General features: G+C 41.7%; 1 protein-coding gene across 1 annotated transcript in view; it reads left to right on the forward strand.

Moving 5' to 3' along the window:
- GRM2 (glutamate metabotropic receptor 2) overlaps positions 1-6701 on the forward strand; it is an 88783-nt gene extending 82082 nt beyond the window's left edge. Inside the window, exons 5-6 of the mRNA XM_033140646.1 lie at positions 3693-3867; positions 5804-6701. Of these exons, the coding sequence (XP_032996537.1) occupies positions 3693-3867; positions 5804-5877 (249 nt within the window). The 3' untranslated portion in view covers positions 5878-6701. The remainder of the gene's footprint in view (positions 1-3692; positions 3868-5803) is intronic.
- The last annotated feature ends 7795 nt before the right edge of the window (positions 6702-14496 follow it).

Genomic DNA, 14496 nt, shown 5'->3' on the forward strand with positions numbered 1-14496 from the left:
GGGAAATGGCAGTTGGGCTCCAGAGCTTTTCTCTCATCTTCCCATGTGGGGTCAGACTAAAGGACTTCCCCCAGGCAGGAAATTAGAATGAAAATTTCACTAAGCCTGCCAAATACCTGGTCTCAGAAGCCTCCAAAGCAAGAGGAAATGTTTCATCAGAGTTTTGCTGCTAGAGGGTCAGATCAATGTCATTTAAAGCCCTCTTTGATAGAAACTTGTAAGAGTGGTTTCATAGCAATTGTACAATTAAAAATACCCCTGGACTTTTGGAGGGATTAAGGGCTGCTTCTTACTTTACATCTTGTATTAAGTTACCAGATAGTCAAATGCAAAGAAGTATTTGCTTTGCACAAGTTGGGAATGGCAAATATGCATTTAAATTAGTACGTTGCTGTTTTCCTAAACCAGAATTAACTATTTTTTAAGAAAAGCAGTAATATTTATTGACTTGTAAAGCTAACATGTACTGTGCTCTGGGGAGCTATCACTAAAAAGTATGCTTCTTTTCCTATGCCAGATAACTGAGCCAGTCTCAGCTAAGTCATATATTATTATTATTATTATTATTATTATTATTATTATTATTATTACCCTGCCCATCTGGCTGGGTTGCCCCAGCCACTCTATCAATCATGTATACTCAGCAAATCTTAAAGAAACAATGTACTTACCCTGTAGCTACTTTTCTTGGGGAAATAGGGGGTACACAGAATATGGGGTATGACACTTTCTCTGTTGGCACATCCATTTGTTTTGTTAGGGAGATTGTTCCTTTGTCTTCACTGTTCTCATTGTGGGAAATTGCAGTCAAACATAACAATGCATGAGTGCTAGTTAGTGCATGAAGGGGTTAAGATCACAGAGTTATGCCCCCTTTACTCCAACTAGGGAGGAAGTGAAGTCTTGTCTTTCTGTTTCCTCTCTCTTATTGTCATGTAACCTACCAGAAAGGACGTTTTAAGCTTTGCTCCAAGCTTAGAGCACATGTTTGAAACAATTTGTCTGTATTTTTCTACTCAATATCTGTCCTATTTTTCTACTGCATAAATCTGACCCTTTGGCAAAGGTGCCCTGTAGACAGTGAAAATCCCCCTCTTTCCCCAACTCTTGTGGCAGAATTCTGTGAGGAGAACTCCACTCAGCAGCTCTCTGGTATTTCACATGGGACAATCCTAGCCCTACCTGGAGCCATTAGGGATTGAACCTGAGTCCTTCAGCATGTAAAGCAGACGCTGTGGCCCCTCTTCCAGCTGCATCAGCTACTATAGATGAGAATGTTGAGTTACATAGAACAATTCCTCAGATGCATATGTTAAAGATAAGATACTGATTATCTGTATCTATAGACTCTTGATGCGAACTCAGCCATTGAGTACAGTAGTCCTCAGTGGAGCTGGAGGTCAAGGCAGGGATTCTGTTGATTTAATTACTGAGTCTGCTGTGCAAATCATCCTAGGTTAGAAGCCCTAGGAACAAAGTAGCAAGAAGTTTTCAATAAGTGTTTTTCTAAAAAAAATATAATATTCAGGCCCATGACATCAGCAACCTATTTAAGATTTATTTATTGTCATTGTCCGTATATACACAGTATACACAACAACGAAAATCTATGTTAGTGTGACAACTGCATTTATGATTATGAAAATTCTACAATAGTCACCCCCAACCTGAAGCTTAAGTTGTGAAAGGCCACCATCCAAGGAACCACAATAATTATAGGACAGCTGCTGTTGCTCGAAGCATCAGGGAATAATAATAGATGTCATCCTGTGATTGGAAAATCACATGGTTCTGTGACTTTAGAGAGTGTATTGATGCGTCTCAGGAGAGGAACAAACTGGTAGTTGACATTATTAGCTTTTTGTCTTGCTTTCTCTTTCTACACACTCATCTTGGTAATTCCTTAATCTGTTGAAGGATTCGTTTTCTTTAAGAAATATATATGTATATGTTCATGAAATCAGCTGAATCTCTTGACAGTTACTAAGTCTTTGCGATAATAACTTTCAATTCATATTTCTCATTTGTTATATTAAATCCATTTATATGCCATGGGAGTTGTCTTCCATCAGTATGGGGAATGTACTGAGTGCAAAAAACTGCAGAAGTATATTAATTTTATTGCAAGATAGCATGCTTGTTTCTTAGCAATCCAAAGGCAGGGAATTTCAACTTCTTCCGCGCCTTATGGAAGCCAATGAATTAGTGTACGTAGAACTAGATTGCAACAAGGGAGATATAGTAATATATTTTAAAGTTGATTTTTTTTAATAAAAAAAATTATCCATGTAACCCAAATAGCAGAATAGAACTTCATGACACAAACATAAAAAACTAAATTGAGCCAAACCAAGGGTGGCATGTGAATCCTACATTCACAGGAAGAAATGATAAAGCTGGTTGTCCTGATATTTGTGATAAGATACAGACAGCTAAGTGGAGTGAACAACAATAAGAAATGAGAGAGCAAGAGGTGAGGCACACATGACTTAAAATATATGCAGGGACATAAACCTATAGCTGAAACCATCAGATATATACTAATACATGACTTCCGCTTAATTCTAAGTAGGGATCTATGGGATTGCATTCCTGAAGGATATGTTTCAGGATTTCATGGGCTGCACTCCTATTCCTAAGCGTGGTTTTATAACTGTACACTTCTACACATGTCTACTCAGAAGTAAGCCCCACTGAATTTCATGGGGTTTGCTCCATCATCTGGTAAGCACCTATAAGATAGCGGCTTAAATCGGTTAGTCTTAAAGGTACTGCACAGGACTGCTGACATGTCCAGCCCTAGGCGGAAACAACTTTTTTCATTTGTTTTCATTTGTTTTGTTTTCAAGAATGTGATTGGGTTGCCCTTTTAATTTTCCCTGTGTCCTTTTTTTTTTAAGTTAAGCCACCAGCACTGTGAATACGTTGGGTTATAAATGTTTGACTTTTGCCCACCTTCAAAAGAAGCCAAAGCTTGAAAGAAACCTTCAGAAACGCACATACCCTTAGGAAAACAAGAGAATGATGGTTGGTAGGAGAGAATGAAGAACTCCTCAGAGTGCATTGCATAGGCTTATACAGTTTGGCAAGATTTATTGAGTGAAGATCATGCTTCTTCTGGTCTAGAATCAAATGGTACTTGCCTATTTCTCTGCCAGTTGGAAGTGTGTACTGTTGGAGATTCATTCCCCGTGTGCAGTCATGGGTTTATTGTCTATCACATGATGGTGTGTGTTTTGATTCCACAGGAATGGGATGTGACGAATACAGGACGTTTGTATTACTATGTTTCCTGAAGTGGAACTGTTGTCCTTTGTTCTTTCTCTTTGCTGCCTGATGATAGAGAAAGAGGGAGCCATGGTGAAGTGCTCCATGTGTATTTACCGGTATATGTAAATAAAGTAGATTAGCCTAAATGCTGAATTGCTGAGGTCTGTTACGCAACTGCTCACACTCTGCGGATCCCTAAGTGTGCTGATGCCAGAAGACATCAGTCGCTGTGGTGTTCGGGCTGAGGAATACTTGTGAAGCTCTTGAACGATTGCCCAGGAGGGAGAGAACATCCCAGGGATCACCCGGGAGGGTAGTTCCTATGTGCGGGGGTACATAAGTATGGACACATGTAAATACCACACTTTCTTTCTTTACCTTACAGATTGATGCACTGTTTTTCTTTCTTTGCCTCCGCTCAGGTCCAGACCACCACCATGTGTATCTCTGTTAGCCTCAGTGGCACAGTAGTCCTTGGTTGCCTCTTTACTCCCAAGTTACATATCATCCTCTTCCAGCCCCAGAAGAATGTTGCCAGCCATCGTGTTTCCACCAACCGTTTTAGTGTGACCGCTCCAAGCTCCAGCCACTCGCATGGTGAGTAACATAGGATTCCCCCTAGGTACTGTTCTCTGCATTCTGAATGCCTCATCGGAGCCTAATAGCGATTGATGGATTCATGAATTTATTTAATCCTTATTTACAACTTCTAAGCTAATTCCCATTGCCACACAGTGGTGATGAATTTTATAAGCTATTATTTATTTTATTTATTTATTAAATCTATATACTGCCTTCTATCCAAATATCACAGGGTAGTTTACAACATAAAAACATAAAATACATAGCATAAGAATAAAAATGAGAAACACCCCCAGTTGTGTTTTGTGATGAAATACTTCATCTTGTCTGTTCCAAGTCTACCATCTACCATGTTCTGCAGCTGATCCAATGTTCCTCTGCAAATGCACCACTTCCCATGAGATTCTAACACAATAATTCATCCATGAAGGTGGGTGCTTCGAGATGGGTCTTTATTGTAGGATTGGAGCTCCTCATATGCATGCAAGTTTGTTGAATTGCCCACATGCCCACCCCCACACCATTTAATCTGGATCTACCCTTTCCAGGGAAAATCTGATAAGCAAATGAACAAACCTATTGCCAACTATCCATTTGCAAATTAAGTTCCTCCCACCCTAATCTAGAAACACCTGGTGACAAACAAAATAATTTGAGGGAGTGAAACATAACAAATCTAAGGGTACTGATTTTGGCACGGGTATAAACTTGTGTGTTTATGCTAAAGTACACGGCTACAAAGACAGCTTGGTTTTGCTAATCAGTATTGTGCATGTTATACTTTGCAGTATACAAACAGTATAGATAAGCCAAGAACGCATTTCTATTAATGACACAGACCATTTATTCCCTGTTCCCCTGTAAAGGTACACTTGGGCAGAAATGTCATGGGGCTTGCAGTCCAGCCATTACAACTGTTTCAAAAGCAGGAAACCAGTTTGGCTTGGGCTTCTTTTCCTGGTTTCCTGGTTCAGATGTGATGAAGAACTGCAGCTTAAAACAAGCCAAAACCTCCACACCAAGGTTGGCATGTGAGAGGAGGGGAAGAGGACTTGATCCTGGCACCCACTGCTGGCTTCCTAAGGCAATGGTTTCCAGAAGCCTAGAATGATAATCCAAAACAGACCATAGTGTGTGACGAATCCTCTACTCTGGGAAGAATAAAACACTCCTAATAATAATTTTTCTTAGCTGTGTCCAAGTCCTAACAAAAGGGTGTGTTATTGCTAGATCTGCTACTTCTCAGTGGCAATATATATTAGAAGAAAATGTGGTGACAAGCAGCATCTTGCATTCCCTTGCAACTTGTGTCCATTTGGACAGAGACAACATGTGATCAGGATTTTCATATAAGAAGCACTTTGCTGTATCAGATCTGTGGGAAACTCCCATTATCCCTGATCATTGGACAGCTACCTTTCTCCAACAGTGACCAATCAGTTGCCCTGAGAAGCCCACTGGCAGTGTGTGAGCTCTGGCTTACGTTACAGTGTTCCATTGCACCAGAAGTGGTTTAGTCATGCTGGTCACATGACCCAGAAAGCTGTCTGCGGACAAACGCCAGCTCCCTCAGCCTGAAAAGCGAGATGAGCGCCACACCCCTTAGTCGCCTGTGACTGGGCTTAACCGTCCAGGGGTCCTTTACCTATCTTGTAAAGATGAAGACAGAGCTGTGCATATTGCATGGTATATAAATAAAAGCTCTGAACAAGTCAACTGAGAGTTTATATCAATGAAATGTATTGATGCAGTATGATTGTGTTAGAGCTGATGTGCTAGAATTGGAGATGGCTGAAAATAGGAGGTGATTGGCAGCTCAGCTATGATGCATGGGAACTCAGCACCACCAGGTGAGATGGGGTGGTGGTTTGCAGATGGTAGTGTTTGGGTAAGTGCAGGATTGTTAAAAACTGCTATTCATTGAAACCTCCTTCTGTTCTTTGCCCCACAGGGTCATCTTCTCAATTTGTGCCAACGGTGTGTAATGGCCGTGAAGTGGTGGACTCGACAACATCATCCTTGTGAATGCCTCTGTGTTCTCTGTCAGTTACCGTATGTTGCCTCTGTGCTCACTCCCTATGAACACATGCCTTCTTCTTTCCCACTGGGCCTCTTGTTTCCTAAAAAGAGAGAGAGAAACCCTGTTCCCCATGCCTCTTCATTGAACAAGTTTTTCCAAGGAAAAAGCAAGAGAACAGAGATTATCCTTTACCCCCAAAGTCCAGCACCAGTTTAGAGATGCAAGGAAACTTTGGCACAGTTGAGAATGTATCTGTGAAGAGGCCCATGATGTTGCCCTCGTGATATGGATACAAGACTGATTCCCTATCAGATTACTGGGGTGACAATAAAGAATCCACGTATATTCCTTTTTCTTGTCTACACTTGAAAAGGAACAGTGAAGCTGTCGGTTGTTGTTGTTTATAACAAACTGCATTCCCTCAAACTTTTCCTCAACGTATACAATACTTCTGCTGTTAAGAGGGAGGATCAATATTAAAACTCTGAAAGGATACCAAGGAATCCGTGGTGCTATGGATTGAAAAGATGGGATAGAATCTCCTCACGTTTTAAAAACCTGGTGGCACACACTGATACTTGCAATGACTCCAAACAAACATATATTTGTAATATGTCTACCAGCTGTTTGCAAGCGTAATCTCTGAGAGAAGCTTCCTGAAATGAATTGACAAAATGCTCCTGTGGTAATATCTGAGAAGAGAAATAGAACCACACACCTGGTTTTTAACAGAATAGTTTGTTATATCTTATATGCCGCTCTGCAGAACGAAACAAGATGAGGCAAAGAAAACACACATCCCAGATGAGACCAGTATTATTCCTTGGTTGGCATCAGGAGACAATGGAAGAGGGCACCTTTGTGGGTGAAGTCAAACTGTTGGAGAATTACAGTTCCTGCTGTGGTTGTAGAGACCAATATGGGAGAGACATGTTTTGTTGCAGCCGGGGCAGTTGAAGGTGTCCAGTTGTGTTGCTACAGGTGCAACATGGAATTTTTTTTCTCTGCTCCCAAACTGTCTCCAGGCACTGCGGTCATCTGCAAGGGATTCCCACATGGGTTTAATGTTGCCAGCCTTTGTGTCATATTTGCAGACATTTTTGTAAAGCAGAGTTAGTCTGCCAACAGGCCTGGTGCCTAGAACCACCTTCCATTCTGCAGACATGGCTAAGCCAGCATGTCATGAAGGACAGGAGTGCAGACCTGCTGGGAATGTGGGCTTGGAAGAGCACATCTTTGTTTGAGAGTCTGTCCTGCCATGTGATGCCCAAAATCTTCCTGATACAGCACATGTGGAAGGCATTGATAAGCTGTTCCTGGCGGTTGTAAGTTGCCCATGACTCCCTTGCAATGAGAATTCACGAAAAAACAGCAAGTGATAAGGCCATAGGAGGTGTAGGAAGGCGATTTATTTATATGATGAGTGTAAATGGAGAGAGACCATTTTGCCAGCATGTCCCCAGAGTCAAGTTTCTCTATATTTTTTCCTAGGTCACTTGGAGAATATGAGGGCCCAGGTCGAGAGCAGCCTTTCCCAACCGAGTACCTTTCAGATGTTCTGGACTCCAATGTTCATCATTCACAACCACCTGGCAAATGACCAGGAAAGTCCAAAACTTGGAGGGTACCAAGTTGGTACAAGGCCGCTCTTGACCTAGAAAGAGAAATGCCTCTGAATACCTGTTGATGAGAGTTGCAGGGGGGCAGAGTACTGTGGCATTCATGTGCTGCTTGTGGGCTTCCCATAGGCATCTGGTTGACGATTATGAGAGCAGGATGCTGGGCCATTGGCCCGATCTAGCAGGCTCTTCTTATCATCTTAGTTATCTCCTTGAAGCTTAGGCCACTAGAGTAGCAAAACTGCTCAGTTTTATAAGGCGTATGATGGACAGATTGAATAGACTGGAAGGAAAATTCCCTTTGTCAATACCAGTTATACAGTTCTTGAAAGTGGCTCATAATTACCTAGACTCTTGCTTTATAAATAGCACTGGAGGATTTCGATGGAAAACATTTCAGGCCAAAGTATATATGGTGCTGAATATTTTGGTACAAACTCATATTGTCAGTTATTAGCTACGCTAACAGTAACCTGTTATAAGCAGTCATAGTAAATTGTACAGTCAATGTACAGGTTTCACAGTATAACCGGCGCACCAGAGTATTTAGTGTGGTTCCAGAAACCTTTCCAAACCTCATTGCCATCAACAGAGAGATCTTCTACTTATTCTAAACGATGCTGTTTTGAAGTGAAAATTCCCTAGCAGACTATCACAGGGGAAACAGCAAGTTATTGGCAAAAATGTGACCTTGAGTCAAAAACCAAGACAGACACCTCTCAGACAATCACCTACAAAAAGCACATCCTCACAGTGAAAAGGGGGAAATTTGACTGCCCCCTGCAAATATGGACTTCTTTTTTCTATGTACTATGTAGTTGCAGTGTAAACTCTCCTCTCCTCTAAAAAGTTAGCATGAAGAAAGTGCCACATGCATGACCTCAAGGAAAGGAAAGGGGAGATTCACTTGAAGGCTGACTCCAGCTTTTGAAGGACCTTTGACCTAGGAAGACTCCCTAAGCCTGTCAGGATGAAACTACAGCTACGGTGAACAAGGGGAGCGTGATTTAAGAATCCTCTGCACCACTGCCAATGGGCCGTGCCAGCCCTCTTTTGTTTGTGAAAGGAAACAGCTTGCCATCTCTGAGCTAGCCTGGGCTTCTTCTCAGTGAAAGCCAAGATAGTAGCACTGAATCCTAAGGTTCTGGTGGTGGTCCTTAAAGGGTCAGAGACCCCACTTCTGGCAGCAACTTTGGCACTCATTTTTCACTTCTTTACAACAAACATGCCTGGTTTTGAGTACCACGGGGTTCACTCTATGTTAGAACATTGAGTCCTGAGTCCCATCCATTTTTGTTAGCAAATAAGGCAAATGATACTTCCGTTTTGCTATTAGGTTTCTCAAGTTTTTCAGAATATAACAAACAGTAACCCTCCCTCCATTTCTTTAATGTCAATTCACGCAGTGAACCTGGTTTGTAGATTGACATCGATTGAGACATACATGAGGAGTCGTAATGAAGGACAGCAAAAATGGAAAATAGTAATTTACAAAAAGGTTCCCAACTCTGCACTGAACTCATCAACGCAACATTAATTACTTTGATTCCTTTACGTTTTATTCCGTGCACAAATCCAGAAACGCCTACTATATACTGCGGAATGTAACCTTTTCCTGGAAGCAGAAAATACACCCCATATGTATGCTTAGGACCAGTAGGTCTCATATCCAAATCTCAATAGCCACTAGTTGAGCTCTGCCAAACCGTCGCCTCTCCCCACCTGCCAGTTCTCACTTATGGGTAGAGTTGTCTAGCAAGCAGTCCCAAACTTTGTGAAGTCTTTGTTATACACCTGTGTTTATCTATGATGCTCGACAATCACTTGGGCTGAAGTTTCTCTGTGAGCCGATTGAATTCCTAGCAGCTGAGGAAAATGTAATTCTCTCTTAAGGTGAGATACAATGTGATTGCTATGGCAGATCTTTGCTTCCCCCTCCTCTGGACAAATTTCATAGCTTAGGAAATGGATGGCATAAGGGGAACACTTCAAGGCCTTAGTTGTACATAATAAAGGGAAGCTAAAATAAAACAAGTCAAAAGCACAATTTCACTTCTCTAAAGCAATTCCGTTCATAACAAAACTATACAGAATCATTCTATACAGCTTCTAAAGCCGGTACAAATCAAGAAGCTTGGAGGACAATGCTTCTCCCCCCCCGCCCCTGTATACAGGCAGCAGGCCTCACTCTTGCCTCTGGAATGAACAATTCTCCCTACAGCATTGGGGGAAGGTGGAGCTACCTCACAATCCCAGGAAGATCAACATTTCAAATGATAGTATTCTTTTTTAAAAAAAATATACTGTTTGGAGTCCCAGTTCATAATTGCGAAACTGACTCAAAGGCAGAGGTAAAAGTCGCTCTGTTACTTTACCATTGTGAACTCATGCTGGGAGCCATCAGTAGAATGGCAACTACATTATTCAAACTTGTGAAGACGCTGAAAACAGGGAATCGGGTGTTTATGAGGTATTTGCAAATTGCAGTATTTCCTATGTATTCATGTAAATGTTTGAAACAGGCAATGTATTCTAATGAGTCGCAGTAGAAGTGTTTTTTTATAGGCAAGACATAATTAATAGAATACCATTTAAAATGTTGTGTCAGTGCCACTATTTTTTTTTAAATAAAAATAAAGCAGTAGACCTACGGCATGTCTATACTAGATTTCTTCCACAAGTGATGATTTGAGGCACCTACACTATACTGTGGACCTGCCTCGCCTGTGCCATCCATATTGACAACAGGTGTGAAATGTTGTAAGGTGCCATTACCGTGTCATAGCCCTGTTCGTTGCAGCAAGATGAAGAAAGATATTTCCTCATCCGCTCCTTTAAAAAAAAAGGATTTTGCATGAATATATCTTTAATTGATCAGGTCTGCTTTTTAACATCTCATTGTAATAACTTTCTGGGGCTGAATCTGTGTGCAAAATTCTGAACCAGAAAATGGACGGCCTAGAAATTATTATTCTAAACCAATAGGAACATAGGAAGTTGCCTTATACTGAATCAGCCCATTGGGTTCATCTAGCTCAGCATTGCCTATATTGAGTGGTAGTGGTTCTCAGGGTTGTTCCCAGTCCCTACCTAGAACCTGAGACCTACAGCAAATGCTGAGCGGATACTCTATACTGATTAGCATGTAAGGAAAAACTTTCCCTACATTTTTGGACATGAGACTACGGTTTACGAGACTCAATAGAGGCCTATAAAAAAATGCCTCTTCCCCACCAAAAAATGTGGAAGCCCTGCTCAAATACTTGAAACTACCCTTCCAAATGTTGCTGGACTCATCAGCACCCATCCAGCCCAACCAGAATGGCCAATGTTCAGGGGGTGATAGGAGATGGGAGTCCAACATCATCTGGAGGAGCACATTGTGAAACACTGCTCTACACTAGTACTTGGCAGAGGTAATCTAGCCTTATCAGGGAACATTTGTCTCAAGTACCAAAGTATAAATGCCCAACCCCAGGTGGGAGGAACAATTGTGGCTGCTGACACCCCTTAGCAGACCAGTGCCATCCAGTTAAACAGGATTACAAGCATGCAGCTCCTATCCTATTTAGTCTGCTGTTTTAACAAAGAGAACGGCTATAATTGTGTATAGAAGTTCCTACATTGCTTGAAGATTCCAGAATATACCCATAGGGTTCTTCTATCGATTCCTCTCTTCTAATCCTTTCTACTGTTGTTATTTAAGCAGTGAGTCTTACATCTGAAATTCACAGGAGTCTATTGCTCTAAGCCACTTTGGATAAAGGGGGAAGACATGCCAAAATTGGATCTGGTCTACTCTCCAAGGTCTTAAAACAGTGGTCTGTGCGTTGTAAGATTTTCAAACTGTATTATTAATGTATATGTAAGAATGCACTTTGCGGCAAAGAACAATAGAAGAAAGGAAGAGTCGTGCAGAAAGCATTGCTGGAGAACCACAAGCTGTTTTCAGGCAGACTGCTACACTTGCTTCTTTATTATATTATTATCCCATTCTTTTCCTAAGCATTGCCAGGAGGTTCACATGGGCTTCCTTCTCCCCCATTTTTATCCTCGCAATCAGCCTGTGAGGTAGAAGTTAGGTAAAAACATCGGCTGGTCCAGGATCCCCTAGAGAGCTCCATGGCTGAGTGGGGACATGAACCTGGTTCTCTGTTTCAGTACTATCCAGAAAGCAAACAAAAGGAGATCAAATTCCCAGATAGACTAAGCTCTTTAACTGCCCACATTATTGTTCTTCCTGTAAGAATTGCAGCCATCATTCAGAACTTCTTCTCTTATTTGTTGCATACTATTTTCCCACCTTGGGAAGAAAACATCAGATGAAAGGGAAACATTTTGACCAAAATGATAGAAGGTTCATCTTTTAGGGTTATAGTTTTATTTTTAACCGCAGGAATCGCCAACATGATGAGGCTTTTCCCAACACACAAAGGGTCCTCTTCCTTTGTTGAAATTAAGCTTGTAAGGAGCAGCCTGTGAAGAGATTACAGTGTATACTGTGCCCAGCAGTTTCTATCAGTTTGCAAACAGGCCTATAAGAAGTTGGGGGTCCCTTTAGTATCGGAAACTGAAAGGTGAAGGCACTCAGGGGAGGAAGACAGGGCTGTGGCAACAACAAAATGTTTGATGTGGGATGGGTTAAGGAGAATGTGAATTTTATCTAAAGACGCAAGTGTTATTGTGATACATACCGTTTTAAAAAAATGGGAAAGTTTAAAGTAATTTTTTGTGGGGAAGTTTGTGACCTTTTGTAATTTATGTAAATAAAGTGCTTTTTTATTATTGAAGCCTTGTGTGACAAGAGCATCTTGCTTGTAGCTGGGATAGCTGAGGTTGCAAAAACAAGCAGACCAGCTTTGACTTGAGCCCACCATAGAAGCTTCAATTGCTTACTTGCCCTCAAATTCTAGCTAAGTGACTGCATCATGTCAGTGGCAAGTCAGTCTTGTCATCTGCAAATGTTGGACTTGATTGGGATTATGAGCAAGGTGTAATTTTACTCTGTCCAGAGACAGGTGGGCCCCACTCACCCACACACAAAACTGCTAGCTTGTGAATGCCTAACCCAGGGGTCAGCAAACTTTCAGCAGGGGGCCAGTCCACTGTCCCTCAGACCTTGTGGGGGGCCAGACTATATTTTGAAAAATATAAATGAAAGAATTCCTATGCCCCACAAATAACCCAGAGATGCATTTTAAATAAAAGGGCACATTCTACTCATGTAAAAACACGCTGATTCCCGGACTATCTACGGGCCGGATTTAGAAGGCGACTGGGCCAGATCCGGCCCCCAGGCCTTAGTTTGCCTAGCCATGGCCTAACTCAACACAGAAAGAAGCATACGTGTAGCACAAAAGCAGCCAATTCACCCTGATTAGGCTTTCACAGCTGAAGCTCCGGGAGCAGAATGGAGCAAAAGGTTTGTGAAGCTGCTAGTGTTGGGCAACTGATCTCCCTCAAAGCAGCATGCTGTCTAATCCGCTTTCACTCGGGCAACCCTTATCACAACTTCAAGGACCTTTGCAAATGCATCTCTCTCCCATTGCCTCCCCTGCAGGAGGGAAAACATGCATAAGTGCCATTATTCATAACAAAAGATCTAATTAGCACTCAAGATTCTGAATGAGAACTTTACAGAAGTCATGCAATGCCAAAATCTGAAATTAGACAAAATTCTTAGCTAGAAGCCCAGAAACACACACCCTTTGCAAATGTACCGTAAGTTGCTATGTTTAGGCTGCAATCGTATTTCCAGGGAGGAAGGTGTGTGTGTGTGTGTAAAACACTCAGTCGGGCTTCCTTCTGAGCAAACATGCATTGGATTGCACTGTCAATCTCTGATTAAAAAGCTGTGGGCAGGTCAGGTCTTGCTACCTAATATCTTGGGAGAGTTGTTTCCAGTCCAAATGGACAGTAGTCGACTATATAATCTGACTCCGGGTTTCCTAAATAAAGGCCAGAGATTAGGGAATTAGGGAAGAATTCAACAGTGTGTTGTGGCAAATATTATGTCACAAAAACACCATCCTGGAATATCTCTGCAATATGGGAACTGGAGAGAGGCAATGGAGAGCAAAGTGAGGTTATTACAGCACCTGCTATGATGGGGTTTTTTTTAACCACTGTCAAAAAAAGGGATTGCATTATGTTGCCTCTTTTATGCTGGTGCCTCCTCTCCCAAAAGATAACCATATTATTAGGAAAAAGCATGTTGCCCCACGGCAACTTTAACAGCAGCAAATGGATGGCTCTTAAGACAAGAGAATAAAAAGAGACACAATCATGACATCAGAAGCGGCAGCATTCAGAAACCAGAGAACTTCTGTAAATTTAGACACACTACTATCAATTGCAAAGTCATAACATTTCAAAGGGATGCTCCAGAACTGAAATTACTAGTCATCTGCATTCAGTTCAAACTGAGAGTTGGACTTGCATTTGTGGAAAAGGTTACCAGTTGACTTTTTACAGCAAGAAAAAGCATGTCTGGTGTTTGGATGGGTCACTCCAGTCTGTACCCATGTTTGCTTCCAAACAAATTATCTCCCTTCACTGAAACCAAGTCCTGTGCATGCTCACCTGAACAGAGATTTACTTCCAAGTAAAGATGAATTAGGCTGCACTGTTAATTCCTAAGTAGAGATGAATGAGGAAATATGAGGCAGCGTGATCTGAGGTTACCCACGATTCAAATATTGCACACAAACATCTTACCAGACCTATTTAAGGTTGAGAAATCAAGCTGTATACTGCAGCCTTTTCCAACCAGGTGCGCTCCAGATCCTGTTCAACTACAACTCCAAAATCCTTGCTAGTGGCCATGCTGGCTGGACCTCATGTGAGTCCACATAACATCTGGGAGACAACTGGTTGGGAACAGCTGGCTCTTGGCTTTTCCCTGATTGGGATGTAGGAGACAATAGTTTAATTCTCCTCTCCCAACAGACACCCTAAGGAATGGCAGACGCATGACTCAAGAGTAAAAAAAGCCAGCTTCTCATG

The sequence above is a fragment of the Lacerta agilis genome, chromosome 2 (genome assembly GCF_009819535.1).
Source record: "Lacerta agilis isolate rLacAgi1 chromosome 2, rLacAgi1.pri, whole genome shotgun sequence".
In the NCBI taxonomy this organism is placed as follows: Eukaryota; Metazoa; Chordata; class Lepidosauria; order Squamata; family Lacertidae; genus Lacerta; species Lacerta agilis.